The sequence below is a fragment of the Thermobia domestica genome, chromosome 13 (assembly GCF_964235325.1).
Source record: "Thermobia domestica chromosome 13, izTheDome1.hap1.1, whole genome shotgun sequence".
Taxonomy (NCBI): Eukaryota; Metazoa; Arthropoda; class Insecta; order Zygentoma; family Lepismatidae; genus Thermobia; species Thermobia domestica.
The window spans coordinates 86,260,076-86,278,074 of record NC_137466.1 but is presented as its reverse complement, the minus strand read 5'-3'; the positions used below and the strand labels follow the sequence as shown (position 1 = coordinate 86,278,074).

The 17,999-nt window shown below is 35.3% G+C and overlaps 2 protein-coding genes across 3 annotated transcripts in view; both read right to left on the bottom strand.

Moving 5' to 3' along the window:
• Positions 1-12,847, bottom strand: part of LOC145668291 (tetratricopeptide repeat protein 23-like) — a 138,354-nt gene extending 125,507 nt beyond the window's left edge. For both annotated transcript variants that reach the window (XM_081736018.1, XM_081736017.1), the window contains exon 1: positions 11,233-12,847. The gene's annotated coding sequence lies outside the window, so the exon portion shown is untranslated. The remainder of the gene's footprint in view (positions 1-11,232) is intronic.
• Positions 12,848-12,987: 140 nt separating this feature from the next.
• The window catches only part of Idi (Isopentenyl-diphosphate delta isomerase), a 47,602-nt gene continuing 42,590 nt past the window's right edge, over positions 12,988-17,999 (bottom strand). Inside the window, exon 2 of the mRNA XM_081736019.1 lies at positions 12,988-14,667. Within this exon, the coding sequence (XP_081592145.1) occupies positions 13,889-14,662 (774 nt within the window). The 5' untranslated portion in view covers positions 14,663-14,667 and the 3' untranslated portion in view covers positions 12,988-13,888. The remainder of the gene's footprint in view (positions 14,668-17,999) is intronic.

The window sequence follows — 17,999 nt, the reverse complement described above, 5'->3', positions numbered from 1 at the left end:
CCTGTAATTCCTTATTCTTGGAAATTAGAACGAAACAGAGAAATACTTTCGGTGTGCTCTTCGTACTTCATGTAAAACGTAAATAAAACTGAAAATATATAGCATTCTGAAGAATAAAACTGTTCTTAATACACTCCCGCTCCTATATGAATAAGATGTTTATATATAGTACATAATCCATGTACAGCAGTATTTTTTTTTTTTAATGCCCACCTATCACCTCGCCTTCAGGCTCCAAAGGCCGTAATCTCACAATAAATGTAACGTTATTTTGCACTCAACATATAAAAACTCTCTGTTGTTAAGCTGCTCGTTTCATTCTACTATATCATCCACCAAAAAGCTAGATAAAAAAATTTATGTTCTCGCTAGCAATCGGGAGGGCTTGCGCTCGACTCCCACGGATACCATTTCAATCGAGGCATTTCCAAACTTGTATCATCCTTCATGTTAACTGTTTCCAATGTAAAATTATTGTATTTGGAACTTTTAATAAATAAGATGTATGAATAAGGTTACTAACAAGACAGTTCTTCAAATACAAATACATTTCTCGAGACATAATTTTCACGACACATTTCCGAAAACGAGATCGCGTCAATTCTCGTCTCTTACAACCTATACATATGAATAACTTACTAAGTAATTTTCCCCATGGAATTGTTAAAATTATCCGTATAATTTCCACACCCATGATCTTATTATAGGAAGAAACTAGGTTGTGGATGATGATAATAGTGTTTTCATTAATCCCATTAACCGAATGCTGGATGGTACTTTATAACACAGGTCTATTTCCTACAAAAATTTTATTTATATTATATTTAGTAGATAATTATTCACATTAAAGGAATTTTACCGAAAGCGGATCTCTGTCCTAAATCAGATCCCCAACACATGTACTTCTGCTGAGTATAGCCGCGCGGTGGTAATATTGTGAAATGGAATGTGGGGAAAACTGTTAGGTAAACAAGTATGAACTTCCTCCTTGCAATTGACTGTTATACGTGTGATTGTGTAGAGATCTTTCACCTGAAGTGTATGAGGGGTTTTGTTCCAAGGCATTGGTATATCCCAACCAACGAACGAGTGTAAATGGCCCGTTTTATAACAAGAATGTAAACAGCAATGTTTCCATCCGGTTAACTTTTAATTAATCTAACACAGTTCTTATTGTCCTTTTCGTAATAAACTACTTTACACATATGTTCAAGTTATGACAAATACAGCTTCAAAAAACATTTTAAGTCATAATCAAAAATATGCACACCCTCAATATTCACATTCTCCTCCAAAAATGAAATGAAATTATGTAATTTAACGTCCCACAGTTATGCCCTTTAGGCTAAAGGAGATAGATGATTGTGAATGATTGTAGAAGTAATTTTTTGTGTTCTTCCACCTGGAATCGAACCCGGGATCACGCGCACAAAGGCAAATTCGCTAACCAATACACCAGCGGAGAGTACTTTCATATTTCTCAAGTGATATCTGAATTCCTTCTTGGCCGAAAGCCGAGAAAATAATTTGTGTCAATCGATAAACATACTAGTGCATTAATTCCACAAACACAATCATTGTAAAGTTTGTTGACCATTAACCTTAACTTTATTTAAATTTACACTCACAAGGTATCGCGTAATTCTCTAAACTACCAACCTGAAATTAATCTATTACTTATCCTAATTGCCATCCACAACACGTCTTCGTTACTGCACGATTGGTGAACCATTTCTACATTATATAGCCTTCTTTATTAAGAGCAAACAGATAAAGTTACTTATAATATCTAAACTGAAACTGAGAAAACGTTGACATACTGCAGCAGACTCCCCATTCTCCTATCCCATTGCGATCACTCTGTAACTATGGTAAACATAACACTGGCGCCTCCAGTCAAAATTGGCATTGATATCCTGGTCAGGTAGAGGCAATACTTCAGAAAATGTGTAAGTGTCAGTTTTTAGTCACATACTATGTTTCTTAAGGTTACTTGGCATGTAGATCTAATGTTTGAGAAAAATGAAATTGCATTGAACTTAGATTATTGATTGTTATAAATGTTTGGAAGCGTTCTCAAACCAAACCCTTTCTGTGTTCTAAAGTAAAAGATAAATTATTTTCGTTTTCGTATTTCAAGACCAAAAACCAAATGTTATCAGGAGAGAGGGAAAAAATAATGAAATAAGAGAACTTGGTCGGAAGAAAGCATGGCCTTAGCCATTAAATCCATTCATTCCAGGACGGCTGGAAGAAGGTATGCAAAACATATGATGTGCAATCATCATTTAATCATCAAAATCGTCTTATATTACCACCACGGGAAAGACACCAGATGTTCTTATTTGTATGTTTTGCAGCTCAATGGGTGATATCAATAAAACGGAGAAGTTACTCATTATTCCCAATTTTGTAGTAGTTACTCGCATTGGTATCAATAAAAAGAGAACTGAGCACTACTCGTCTCGGCTGACCTCGGAGAAGCCCCGCCCTTTTGAAGTAACCACACCTCTATTCTCGAGCCGAGTAACTACTCCGCGTTTGATATCAATAAAAATCAAAGACTCCTCTGTGATGCTAGTAACTTCTCCAAATTTATGGATTGCGATATCTGAAAATTGATTGTTTCCGAAAGTGTGTGTACTGTGCAAACAGCAAAGGCAGAGTGGCAAAAACAATATACATTTCCGGGTGCTATTGGAGCACTTGACTATACACACATGACAATAAACAAACCTAGTACTTTGGAGACGAATACGCTAATAGGAAGAGCTCCTTCGTGGCTAAGCGGTTAGCTACAGGCTTTTGGCATGAGAGACCAGTGTTTGATTTCCGGCGGCAGCTCATGTGGTTCGGATTCCACGTTTATCAGTGAGTACCGTCTCATATAGCCTCGCTACTGAAAAGGACGTTAAACTCAAAATCAACTCAACTCAACGTTGATAGAAAGGGTGTATACATGAGAGTTATTTTTTTATGCCAAGGCGAAAGGGGGCACGTGTGATGTGGAAAACGAAATAGGATGGACGTGCTTTATGATGTGACTGGCTGGACTTTTTTTTTAAAAAAAAAAAAAAAAGGAAACAAAGGGGCTAAGTGTCTGATTTCGTTCTTAAAGCCAAACAATCTACAAAGACCTTGGACAACACGTAATATGCGCTTGTCGTGTTAATCTTGATATTGTTGGATTCGAACTTTGTTTCTCGTTTTTTTTTCTTCTTTCTTTTTTTGGTTTATTCTTGCTCGAATATTAAAGATTTGTGTCTCAGTCGTAGATGTATTTGATATTTCATTGCATTTCACTGTACTTGCCTTCAAAGTTTCGGCTTTCCTTCGTTTACTTTCTGGTAACTGTGACTTCGAAAGTACCACTGGAAACTCTTTTATAATATCCACAAATGCATTTTGATTGAAACTGTCGTTGCTACTTGTCCCTTCCATGGCATTTAGGATACTGCGCCATAAGTTACCCACAACGAAATGACCGCCCAACAGATGTGAGAAATGAGTAACTACTTTTATTGATACGACTCAGTGCTACGTTCAGAGGAAGCGCGAGTAAACGTTCATAAACCTGGAGCAGACTAGATCTGAGTAGTGGCTTGTTTTATTGATACGAAATTGAGGGCGGAGATTACTCCAGGTGTAGTTACTCCGATTCTCGAGCAGGACTTCTTAGGAGTAGTTACTTATTTTTATTGACATCACCCAATGTTTTCTGCAGATCATCGGGAAGAACTGTGGATCTAATGCGTGTTGTGCTTGCAATGAGCTCATTTGAATTGCTCGGTTCCAGAAAAGAACATCTGGATTTGTGACTTCTATCATTACTATACTGATCGAGAATTTTTGGCCTATTTTTATAGCGCTACATAAACATTAATTGCTCAATGGATTTGTGATTTACTGTTAGGAAAAAAAAAATGGACCGGACTCTAGACCGCTCCTCCATGCAAAATATTTAGCCATGAACCTATTGATTTAATCTGAATGTTCAATGCACGGAAAACTCTTGTATCATTATGTCCACTTTTTCTATATAACTTCGAAATGACGGATTTCTGCACCCAGGTTGGTCTATATTTTTGTCTTATCTTGGTGTCAAGAATCAGCTCCCAAACGTTGTCGGTGTTGCTTTGAAACACCATGTATATTAAAATGCTATGTTCATATGTTTGTGGTCAAGAAAAGTTTGTTTGTGGCCAATTCCTTTCGAGAATGAGATCTCGAAAACCCCAAGTTCTAGAAACATGCCGTTTTCGCTGGTCGATTCCAAATTTTGTGTAGATTTACCAGTTCTAACTCAAATTTTCAAAAAAGTTGTGTTTATAATTCTATTCTACATTTTAGGCGTCGCACAGTCAGTGAAATGAATAGTCACAACTGAAAGAAAGAAACTGGCGAACGTATATATATATATATATATATATATATATATATATATATATATTTTTTTTTTTTTTTGCGAAGTTTTCTACAGAATGCAGCAAGAGAAAAATTACCAGTGTATCCTCTCCCCATCCTAGGATACGTATTTAAAAAAAAAATCGAAATGACAAAGTGAAAGCCGGATTAGATGTAGGTATTAAATACATTCAGACGGTTCAGACAATTTCCCTTAATACGATCTAAAACAAATTCACCTTCATTTCTATTTACATGACTAGCTAAAATATTTTTTCTTTGTACGTAAGAATAAATAAAGGATAGAAAACGCAGTTCATAATAGAAGAGTCTTTCCTATAACCAACGAAGTATTTCTTGAGCCATTAAAGTAATGGTCAAAGACAAAAGTATTAAAAAGTTTAACAGCGTTAAGCAATATGTTCTGAAAATGTTATAATCAGACTTCGTCAAACAAAATTATCATTTAAAATTTATGACTAATCTAAAACTTTAGTTATTAATGTTTTAGAAACAAAATATACAATTTATCTCGGAGTATACATGGAAGAGGAATGTGTGTATGTAACATTAAAATCGATTTATTAAATTCGAGAACGCTATTCAAAAGTTTTCTATTTTAACCCATTGATACGATATAACATTCAAAATACTTACTCATTCTTTTAATTTTATACACTGAACTAATTTCGTGATTGTATATCAGAAGCTCACATGTTTCCCGAACGGAGAACGAGAAGGTGTAAGCCTAATTTCTTTCCAAATAATAATAATAAAAAAAGTCTAATACGTAGTATCTGTTTCTTGGTTATGATAACCGTGTACATGTTTCTTTTGGGGGAGGGATGGTCCCCCATTTCCTTTCACTTTCTTCATTCCATCATTTCACAAAATTTTCTCATCACTGTCTCTTTTAGCCTACATGGCATAACCGTGGGATGTACACCTAAAAGATTTCACTTTCACTTTCTTGGTTATGGTATTTCTTTCTTGCTTGCCAGTTTGAATTTAGGAAACCCATAAAACATGCATAACAAGATGTATACTTTTCAGGCACTTGGTGTGATGTGTTTAGACAAGCAAAACGGTACCTATGATATGTTGAGTTGCATAACTTACGCCTACTAGCAATCCATGAAATTCCAGTTTAAAAACCGATAATCAAGATAGTCACCCGCCAATTCAATATAGAACTTTCAAGTGCTGAATGTTGTAAAGACACTTTTTCAATTGTAGAATCCATTACAGGAAAATAAAGCCGTAATTTAAATAAGAAAATCATTAAAAAGCGAAAATTTCAGGTTTCCCCAATAATAATAATAATAATAATAATAATAATAATAATAATAATAATAATAATAATAATAATAATAATAATAATAATAATAATAATAATAAAACTGAAGACTGCTTCCTTTTGCATCTCCACTTGTACGGTTCGTGAAATCCTATATTTTGAACATTCTTTTTCCCCTGAGAATGTTTATTTTAATGGAAATTAAAAACTCAGCTATGTTCCCAAATTCTTCGTATAATTCAACCGTTTTTTCGCGATACGATCACAAACCATGTCGATTTAAATGTGGTGGAATACATTTTTGCTTGTGATCGAATCACAGGGAAACGGCTGAAATGGATTTTTGCATATAGTAGGCTTTCCAATGCTAATGGAAATAAATATAGGAAATCACGATGAAAAACTTTAGGAGGTTTCGTGAAGCTGTAAAAAAGGAACATTTCAATGATCCAATAGGTAGAAATAAATAAATAAATAAATCAAACCATAGAAATTACACCAATTGTTATATGTACTCTATATATAACTAAATGGTTAATTATCTCGTTGCAAAATTTTATACGAGTTTCTTAGTGTTCTCTTACGTAGTTCACCAGTATTAAGCAACGACAATAAGGGAAGTGTAAAAAGGATTTGCATCAGAAAATAAGTGTTTGTAAGTATACGTCTCCACGATGTGAATAATTTCATCACTGGCAAGATCCTATCATTTCTATGTTGATCTTTTTTCTTTCTTCAAGTAATATACGTAAGTTGTAAAAATGAATACACAATTCATTAAAAAAATCACAAAACACATAATACAAAGAGTTGGTTTGTTCAATATCTAAATACACAATTGCACACAAAACTTAGTGCATCTAAGGAAATATATCTAACAGTAAAAGTATCAGTTACACTTTCATTTTCTTCAGTGCCTAAATATGCTTATTTGTCCGTTTCTCTTTGTTCTGCTCATCTTGAATTTTCTGTAGTTCATTCATCTTCAAGGATGCGGTCTGGATCATTGCCTGGCTACATTAACGTCGGCAATGTCCTTTTTTGATAGCGCAGAAGATAATCTTGTCTGAGCATCTATCATCATTCTAGTAGCTACTTCCATTTCGTTCTGTATTTTTCATTCATTTCATTTAATTTCTTCAGAGACGATTCACTCTTTGAAACTTCCTTTGATATAGCTTCTTGTTTCGCGTTTCTTAACGCACTTTCTTCTCTGGAAATCTTCGTCACTGCAGTCTCTTCGGATCTGTACTCTTCTCAGTGATCTTTATACTTTCTCCAGGTGTTCTGCATAGCATCTATTAACTGCTTTGTAACAGGTATATTTTCAACTTTTCCTCCATACATTCTAATGCAGTCCTTTATAGTCCTCAGAGTCTTTATACAAGATGGGATCGATCGCTTCCTAAAATGTCTCTGTTCTCTGAGAAACCACGTTCCACATCAGCACTATCACGAAGTACTGACAGGTACGGTAAGCTTTGACCATTTTAGACATCACTGGATATTTAATTATTCCATATAAATTTCTTATATCACATACTCTTCCCCAGTATTGATCCACGGATAAGTGTCTGAAATCACCACACACAGGATTTTCCATAAACCAAGAACTTCGATAAGTGGCTCCATAGAATCGAGTTTCTACTCGTCCATGAAGACATTGATGTTCTTGTAATTTGCAAATACATGCTTCATACTTTTTTTTTTTTGCCAAATTCCGTGCAAGTAATCTCCTTTCTGAATACCCTGCTCCCGCCAAGTGAACTTTGTGGTGGACAAACACCGTGTGCGTGGGTTTTCTCGGGGTTCTCCCGTTTCCTCCCACTTTCTTCATTCCACCATTTCATTCATTACTCATTATCACCGTCTCCTTTAGCCTAACCGGCATAACCGTGGGACGTAAAACTCAAAATTTCATTTCATTTTCCTTTCTGAATAGTGGATATGGACACTGCAGGTACTGCACGGATGGAATGGTTTCGATATTGGTAATTTCTTAAGCAGTTTTGAAACCACACAAATGTAGAATCGCCTCACATCCTCCCTGAATTCCCTCTTTTGTAGCTCTGAGCAGTTAGCTATTACAGTTTGCGCTTCCACTCCAACTTCAGGTTGCCGCAGATAGTTCTTGAAATCAATTGCAGATAAATCAGTACCCTTTTCCCCCAACACACCTGGCTTTACAAACCAAGCATTCTGACTAGCTTTGAGCCGTAAATGAATTAGCGGATCTTTGCGTTGAAAGAAACAAAAATTTATCAAAAAATAACTGATGTACAATTATGAAATGCAGTTTTTGGCTTCAAACAAGTTGTCTTTCAGAAATTGTTTAATCCTTCCGTAACGATTATTTTCATGACTGCTTTATCTTGTGCTGGCAGACTCTCCAGAAAGTACTTTCGCAGTCCTGGAAGTTGTTCCGCGATGCGTTTGCACACAGAAGACTAAGTTAACCATCGGCTTCGAACATGACGCAGAAAGAAGTGGCTTTCTAAATCCAATACTGATTGGACAAGGCTCGCTAACTGTATATTGTTTGGTGTAATCATCTTTAGACAACAAGTACGAAAGAACGAAATACAGAAGAGTCTCCATTCAGCCACTCTACTGTGGTGACAAAAGGCCCTCCAACCTACACCTTATTTCCTTGTTATTTTCACTAGTAGCAATGCCACAAAATATAGGAGTTTATAGGAAGAGAGGCAAATATATAGGAAAAATAGGAGCATTGGAAAGCCTGATTATAGTTATTAACTATCTCGAGCTTTTATTTATTTATTTTATTTTATTTTATTTTATTTTTTTTGCGTTGCTTCGATTAAAATGCACATCCTAGGTGGTCATAATTTGTGAACAATTGAATATCTCACAGACCCATCAAGTTAGAAAGATGAAACTTCGTATATAAACTTATTACGAACAAATGGACCTGCATAACAGTCCATTTCTAATTTTCATTTTAGGGGAGCATTTTATAGGGTTTTCATATATTTCGCCACCTGAAAGCGATGTTGACTGTGATCACACTACGGGAAACGGTTGAAGTTTGAAATGAATATTTGAGCTGGATTTTTATCATGTTACTTTGATTACAGTGTGCGTCAAAAGGTGAGTGGGGAGGCTTTAACATTTATGCCAAAAATACTGTGTTGTACGAGGTCGTAAAGTTAGGAAGACGAAATTCCGTATATGAAATCTTCACTTAAAATACGCGGACACCTACATGCTCCAGCAGTTTTGAAAATTTTAGTTTTAAGGGAGGAGACGGAGAAAATATCTATATTTTTCGCCACATTGAAACTGATGTTGACTATTTTTTATTTATTTCTTATCGCATCACAGGAAAATGGCTTAGCCGTTTGAAATTAATTTTAGAATATAATATTTACTTTAAGTTAGAATTAGCAAGCAATAGGGGCTATTTTAGGAATAATATATACTCCTAAAATAGAGTATTCCATAGGTTATTAAAATTTCATTGAAATGTGTGCCCATCAGGGAGTTCATATAGTATATTTTCAATAAATTATTTTCCCCGTGCGGAAAACGGGCATACCAGTTAGTAACTTAGAGAGATGGAACGCCACCCTCCCACCCTTAACAGCAGGATTTGCTGAAAAGCTGGAACATTGTTCATTCACTTTTATAGCAGCAAAGTGCCACGGACTGAACAGTATTCAACCTGCAACAGAGTATAGTAGTTTGTATTGACTAACTTTGATATTCTATATTTTTAACCCCTGTAACGTGTAACATCCCATCCCTCCTAGGGTCAAAAATCGAACCAAAAACTCTGCTTCGTACACTGTTAGATCTGGTGAAGATCCATCTGCGTACAAAATTTGGTGACTCCTTTCTATGAGAAAATCTGATGACATACAGACACACGTTCTTTTATATATCAGCTAGCTGTAAAAACCCATCAGAACCTGCATGAAAATAGTAAGAACCCGTCACTGTCACTTAGTACAAAAACTGCATAAAAAGAGTGGAAATCAATTGCCCGGGTATTTATCCTCTATGTAAAACCGCTTTGCAATTATGTAATATTGGTCGCATACAGGCAAGGCGTTCGTCGAAACTACGATATATTCATACAGCTTACTCTTCCCTCGAGAAAAAAAAATCGAAAAAATACACATCGTACACGCTTAGATCTGGTGAACATCTGTCTGTAAAAAAATTCCTGGATATAACAGTGAGTGACTCCTTTCAATGGGGAAAATCTGATATCGCACACAAATTAGTATTAGTATTAGTATTGAAGGTAAGGACGAGGAGTTTACATGCCGAATTTCTTCTTTCCAATTTCAGAGGCTCGTGAGATTACCTATTTTGGGCGTAATTTTTAACATATCACCCCCTTAGGATACATACTTTAATAAAAACGGCATGACAAAAGTTCAGTCCGAGATAGATGCAAAACTTTGTTTCAAACGGTTGTCGTTTTCTCGCGATGCGATCACAAACAAGGTTACTTTCATTTTTATTCATATAGATTTATTCAATACTTACCCACCACGGGCGTCCGAAGCGGGGGCAGGCCCCCTGGCTCACGAAAATTATTAAATTTCTTAACACAAATAAAAACACCAAATGTAATATAGCAACCAGGGAGATGTCCTTAGAAAATTTTCTTCGGGCGTTCATGTTACCCAGGCTACACTTTCGTGTGCCACCCTGTACATGAAGTATAATCATATTTAGTTAATCTCAAGGCATATATAATATGGCTCTAAACCGAAAACACGTCCAGGGCATTCCTTTTACGGAGAAGTGTCAGATATCGTTTTTTTTTTTTTTATTTATTCATTTTGTATCACATCTGTAAGTAGAAAATGAGAAAGAACACAACTTAGGTAAACTAAGCGGTTAGCGTACGCACCTTTGGCGTTGGAGACCCGGGTTCGATTCAAGGCGGGAGCTCGTGGTTCGGATTCCACGATAATCAGTAGGTTCCGTCACATATAGCCTCGCTGCTGAAAGGGACGTTAAACTCAAAATCAACTCAACTCAATAATTTAAGTAAGGTACTACTGCCTCATAATTCTGTAACTGTAAAGAAATACTATCGCATAATTGGTTTTTGTATACAAGAGTTCTTTATTGTAAGGCCATCAAGCAGGTTAGTAAAACACACATTTACAATTAACAATAACTTAACATGTAATCGTAAACACATTACACAAAACATTAAGTTCATAAATAATATGCAAAGGAATTAAAGTGTGAGTTTAAATTACACAACAGTTACAAAATTTGCACTTAAGTGTTCGCCAGTGCGCAAACTCGACAGCAATTGCGACACTTATATATTGAATTAGGATATCAGTAACTATATAGCAAACTGATTCCTTTACTGACACTCAACAGCACCGCACAACGTAACGTGCAGAACCGCCTCTTTACTTTTATCTCTTATGTATCATATATTTCTTAAAACAACAGTTCACTTGGTTTACAAGTGAATAGTGCTCTTCGTCAATAATCAACTTTAGTTTTAAAAAGCTAAGGAATACGGCACTTACCTATACGGAAGTGATGAGAGCTACTGCTTGTAACCGAGGCCAATCCAATCATGTGGGTCTATTGTTATATACTTTTTAGGTTCTCCAAAGCGTGTTACTGTATCAGCTGGTCGACCCTCCACGCGAAGTAATCAATAAAACCACCGCTTCCCCTCACAGTCAGGTGCAGATCTACTTCAAGTGACGTGCTGACAAAATAGATTTTTCTTCTCTTTCTTTTGAATATTACGAAGGCAGTCTCTGGAACTAATTTCGTCCACGTAATATGGAATCAACTTCATTTTATATTTTTCATACATAATTGCATATTATTTCCGCCCCAAATTTCCACAAAACAAGCGATGAGCATGACAGTTTTACATAATTAAAAGGAAGACTTCAAACTCGATAATCCAATACGGTATTTTTCTTTCTTCTCTTTCATTATATGGAGAAAGTTTTCAACAAACTGAAGCCTTATTTTAAAGAAGTGGTTTTCAAACTTTTCTTCTGTGAGGACCACTTTTATTCGAATGTTCTATGGACAATAGTAACCCTTTCCCGCTCGAAAAATAGATTTGTCATTAATATAAATAAATAATTGAGCGTTATGTTAATACCAGTATACTTAGGTCTACCTTTTCATAGAATTAATAAATTTTGAAAGTTAAACATCAGCCCTGAATAGAAAGAGAAAAACACTTGCATATATAATTTCCGAACTCTTAAGATCCTTAACAACAGTGTATGATATTGAATTCACTTGAAGTTTCTTGTTAGGAAGCATAAGAATTTAATTTCACAAGCATTCATTTCCATTAATTATCTATAGCATTTAGCATAGATGATATAATCGAGGGCTGTTAATTTAAAGAACTTCATTTCACTTGAATTTTATTTTCCCTGTCTTTTTTGAACTAATGTTCAATTTAAGAGGACCACTGTTTATGAAATATTGCCTAAAACAAATGTCAGATAGGGGAGTTAAAGAACCATTTCTGCTAATTCAACATTACCCTGGTTAAGAAAAACAACAGAAAGGTAACTGGAATATCAGTCGACAATATATATATAGAAAAAGAAAATCATTAGTAAAAAATTACACTTATAAAGATACGCAATCTTCCTGGTTCAGTAACTGCCAAGCGTGCCTTTGGTGCACGAAATCCCAGGTTCGATTCTCGGTCTGAGAGCATTACAGATCTCACTTTAAGCTCCTCGCTGCTGAGAAATGATATAAACGCAACTCAAATCTATCACAGTTAAATGTACCATCGGGTGAAATTGTGGGGAAAACTTTGAATGCAGCCGGCCGAAGATTCGAATTTGGGATCTAGGAACAAAGCGAAACTGTTCATGGTTTATCCACTATCCTCTAATTGGTCACTCTAGAATCTTATTTTGTTTCAGACCACGAGAAAGATGGCAATCTATTTAGGAAGCAAAAATCTGTTAAGAAGGGTAACGTGAACAAAATCCAGATCTATTTACCTATACTACGAGTTAACTTTTATCATTAGATCTTTACACTGAAGGAAACTCTCTTGTAGCTATATGATTAGCCAACGCGTCTTTGGCACGGAGAATGCGGGTTTGATTCCCTGTGATGGTTCGGACTCAATGTTGATCAGTAGGTCCAAGTCTCATATAGCGTAGCTACTGAAAAGGAGCTGAACTCTAACCCAACCAATCTTGCTGAGTACCTTTTCCTCTGCTCCACGAGCGTTACCCTAAAAGAAACGATATTCGCAATACTGAAGGGAAGCAAATAAGAACTTATCATAAAGAAAGATTTATTGACTCATTTATGAACTGAAGTACTAATTACTAAGATTTTAATTCATACGTAATCATAACTTATAATAATTAAATATTAACAGCAGAATATTGTAAGTAAAAAGCTTCTAAGAATAGGTATAATGCATTAACCAATAAGCTGATCATTGTACATCTGGAAAGGAAATAACAAAAATATGCATTGAAATATATAGATATAAAACCATTTTCATACAAGAAAATTTCAAAGAACTCTATACTGTTGTTTTGAACATGTTCTATTTATATAAAATAGCGGGAATATACATACATTAAACTTTGCTATGACTATAAAAATCATTAACTCCAAAACACAACAAAGTTGTCTTCCTCCCACAATATAGTAGTCTATGAAATTTGTGTTTAGTACATCAGAATGACATTTAATAGTTATAAAATGGATCACATTGAATAATAATATATATATATGAACAATTCCTAACTCTTAGAGAAATGGCTAATAAAGAACATATTCACTCTTTAAGTACTTGCAGACAGTGCATAATCTTCAGTAGCATTCATATTTACTGTCATTCATCAACATACATTAACCGTCATTTAACAATCATAAATCTAAAAAAAAAAAAAAAAAAAAAAAAACAAAATAATTTGATTAATCAAGAGTTCAGATAAATACTGAAAAACTCAGCAGGCTTACTATTCATGGAGTATTATTTGTCTCAATAATATCCTGATAGATGTCAATTATATAGAATCATCGATTATATAGAACGATGTCGACTGTACCATTCGAAAACGCGAAATATTCAAGCACCCTTGATAAATGATTATAACCACCTCAACATGTCGCTATAAATCATCAGAACATGTATATAGCAAAGTATTTAACACAACATAATTCTTAAACTCGGTGAATTGTTTGATGATCTTTAAGTTTTCCCAAATTATGTAAATTATTCCACCACAATTCGAGTTTGTTTTTAACAATAAAATCAAACCATGGCGTCAGCGGTATTTGTCTATTCTTTAAATTCTCCAAGAAAGTATACAGTTTATTTTGTGACAAAAACCGAAAATCACTGACTTCATTTGGATTCGGATTTAAGTCAACGTCACCGAAAAAGAACAGAATGTAGTCTATCTCATGTTCGCCCCATTTACTAGTAGGAGGTGCTGCTTCATAATGAATACGCGTTAAATACTGGAAGTCCTGTAAAGGAGTTTGGTTTGCGGGAATTCCAAGTTCATATTCCAATCGTCGCTGGGCTGCTCGTTTCACACCTGATGCCCCTTCCTCTTCAAGTTCTTCAGCAACATAGAGTGGGTGACTGCAGCAGGTATTTGTATAATGCAACGGAAAAGTTACCTTGTGTTCTGACCGTTGTTGAATCAGGAGCTCTCCTCTCGAGTTAAATAGGAACACACTGAAAGCACGATGAAGAAGGCAGGTTCCGTTACGGATTAAATGACAATTCCTTTTGCTATCTTTTCCGAGGACGTTATCATCTCGGTCAACAATAATACATTCTTCTGCCAATGCTGCCTCTTGAAGTGGATCGACTTGCTGCTGGCCCGCCACACTCGTAATAGAATTGGAAGCAACTGGCGGCAAAAGAGTCTTATAATTGTGTCTAGTGGCAGATCGAAAAATATGTTGTAGAACTGGGAACATCATTGAACCTGTAATAACAATAATAATAATAATAATAATAATAATAATAATAATAATCCTAACTGCCGAAAAAGCACCTTATCAGACAAAAATTAACACATATTGCAAACAATATAACCCATAATATACATATATTACTACTAAAACAATAAAAAATAATAAAATAGTATCGGATTAAAAAATAATTTGTCAAATTAATATCAATTTTTTTTAGTCTCAAAATATATTAATCATCAAAAAATACTCCAAAAATGTTCGTCAAAGTTTAAAAGTTATTGATTTGTACTCATTGAAAATGGATGTTTCAAATTAGATTAAACGAATTGGCCATTCTTCTTAAAATCACAGATTTTGGAGTCAAGGGAACTAGTGTTGATCCATTCCTCATATTATACATTGGCACCCTTATACCTTATTATGTAGACAATTATTTACTATGATATCTATTGTCTAGCATTTTCTGAATAACATTTCTTTGAATAAGTTTTCTCCTGTCACCTATTCCCTGTAATCCCAAAAATCGATTACAGTATTCACAACTACGTGAGTAGTAGGCCTATCTCTATTCATTTTACACTATTAGTCTAACAAAACATTTTTAGAAAGACTCAATTTTGTTTGCCAATGTTGTACATATGCTATTCCAAATAACTATACCAAAATCTATTCTTGATCTAGCAAGCATCTTATATAAATATCAGTGGCGGTTTCTCTTAATGTTTCCATGTTTGTACAAACCTCCTTCCAATATTTTCATTTTTTATTCATGCTAAATCACTTTTCGTTTTATTGTCAACATCATCTTTCCTTAAAGAAGTGCGTTTCAAATGGGGCTGGCTAATAGCTTTCTGCTTGGGAGTTTGACTAACTCCCCAGCTGGTCTACTGCGTGGGTTGCGAGGTGCGAGGATCCTTATAGTGCCTCATAGGAATCTATATGTTTGCAGATCTTTTGCAAGCAAGTCTACCAACAAAAACAACTTTTCCAAAACAAAACGCTTTGGAACTGGAAAATCTCCACCGTCTTTCCCCCTGCAATATTGGTTGACACGGTTCTCGCCTGAAGGGCATGGTCCGCTTCTCGAAGTCGTACACACACACACACACACACACACACACACACACAGAGAGAGAGAGAGAGAGAGAGAGAGAGAGAGAGAGAGAGAGAGAAAAGGAGGCGACCCCGTGAAGAGTGAAAACAGATTGAGGGTGTCAGTAGTTAACACTCGTGTTTGAATGAGTAGAAATTTGGCAGCATAGAGAGGTTTTCCTTTTCATGTGTGTGTGGGTGAATGAGAGAATTGGAGAGCAGCTTTTAGAAAAAGAGGGTTAATGAGGGAAAGGATAAGAGTTTAAAGGTAACTGCTATCCCTGTTCTCAACTTGACTGATCAATGTCTAATGTAGGAAACCCTTGTCTTTCGTCACTTTCCTCTTCCGCCTACTATCACCCACGCCTTTGGCTACTTAAATAGGGGCTAGCACCCATCTCGCTAAAAGGTCTTGGAGGGGGGTATTTGGATGTCTTCTTTTGGCGCAAAATAAGCACACCGGAAAGAATAATGTATTTGGAGTCGGACGGGAGTGTGTTCACGATCAAATTGTCCAATCTGTTTGTACTTTGTAGTGTTGTGTGGGTGCGTATGCCGGTCTTTGTTGTTCATTGGAATTGTTGCTGTAAATACATAATATGTGTCTGTTCTTGATATACGTGAAGTGACAATGAATTCTGTAACGTCGCTGTTGAATGAGCCGTTTTTAAAAAGAACTTTAGAAGCAACGCTACTTGTGAAAAACATCGGAGGACCGATTCCGACTCTCAATATAAGGCAAGTAATTAGAAGTCAGAGACAAACATTTACAAGGAAGATTAATCTCAATTTGTACGAATAGCATAAGTGGTTATGTGGATGTGAAATTTAAAATGCTTTGTTTTGTTTTCTGTGTTTGTTGTTCGGGGCGGGGAAGATGCATAGAGTAAAAACAATGTTGTGGATATCCAGCATCTGCACAAAAAAAATAAAAAGAAAGAAGTCAGCTCATATAAAACACGTTAATCTCACTGTGCTGGGAAATGTGAATATTGCTGCTCAACTAGATGCTGGTTATAGGCAGTCCATTGAGAATCACAATCAAAAAGTGACGCAAAACAGGTACGTGTTCAATATAATCATCAATTCGGTTTTGTGGCGTCTTCGAACTGGCTTATAAGAGGACATGATGAAACAAACTCTTCTTCAAATCCATGCGTATTTAGTGGCTTAATTCATTTCAGCCCTGAACTTAACAGTGCTCTCAAGAGCCATTAAAAAGCGCAACTATTTTTAAGGGTACGTCATAAATCATACAAAATAAGCTTCTCCATTGCATGTTAGAAGTATACCTTGAAGAAATCGCTATTATTGTTTATTATTATTATTATTTATTATCATTATTAAATTATTATTACTTATAATAATATTAATAATAATGAAAAACGAGATCATATATTGTGCACCCCTAAAATTCAAAGCACGAGCCGCCACTGATAAATATACACATCAGTTTGCATCTTTAAATTTAGGTCATTGTTTAAAAATGAACATTATTGTTACTCTAGTCCCTTGGACTATACTATTAATATGATAGCTAAATTTCTGTCGAACACTATGTCTAAATCTTTAATTTGTGCAGCTTTATGCAATGCCACTCCGTTAACTCCATATTTGCTCACGTAGTATTCGGTTTTGTTAGTGCATGATATATATATTTAGTTTACTCATAATTCATTTTTAATACGTTATTTTTATACCGTGTACTAACAATATCTCAATCTTGTTGCAGTAAGTGGTTACTGATCTAAATATTTTTAAATGATTGGCATATAATGAAATATTTGAGTATTTAATATTTCCAGGAAGATCATTAATAAATAGGAGAATACAAGGGGTCGGAAAGGAGACTTCTAAGCTACGCCATTCTTTATACAACCATGACTAGAGGTTATTTGACGAACATTCCCTCTGAATTTTCTGTTTACAATGTAGCGGTCAGTAGTCATGGAGCTGTTTCTCGTAGACAATAGATTTTATTGCCCCTTAATTGCTTTATTACCTAACGACTTTCGATGTCAATATGGCCGTGTCGGCCTTGGAGAGACCGGCCCCGGGCTTGGGTGAGGTTTCTGGGGGAAGTGGTTTTATTACTTGTGCAATAGAGGTTGTTTGGAAAAGTGGAATGACCTCCTTTCTTGTTGAAACATGCTCCTATACGATTCTTGAATCGAAATTTTAATCAAATTAGAATTAAAACCATGATTTAGATAATTAGAGCATTGGTATACGGCTTTGAATGCGATCCAAC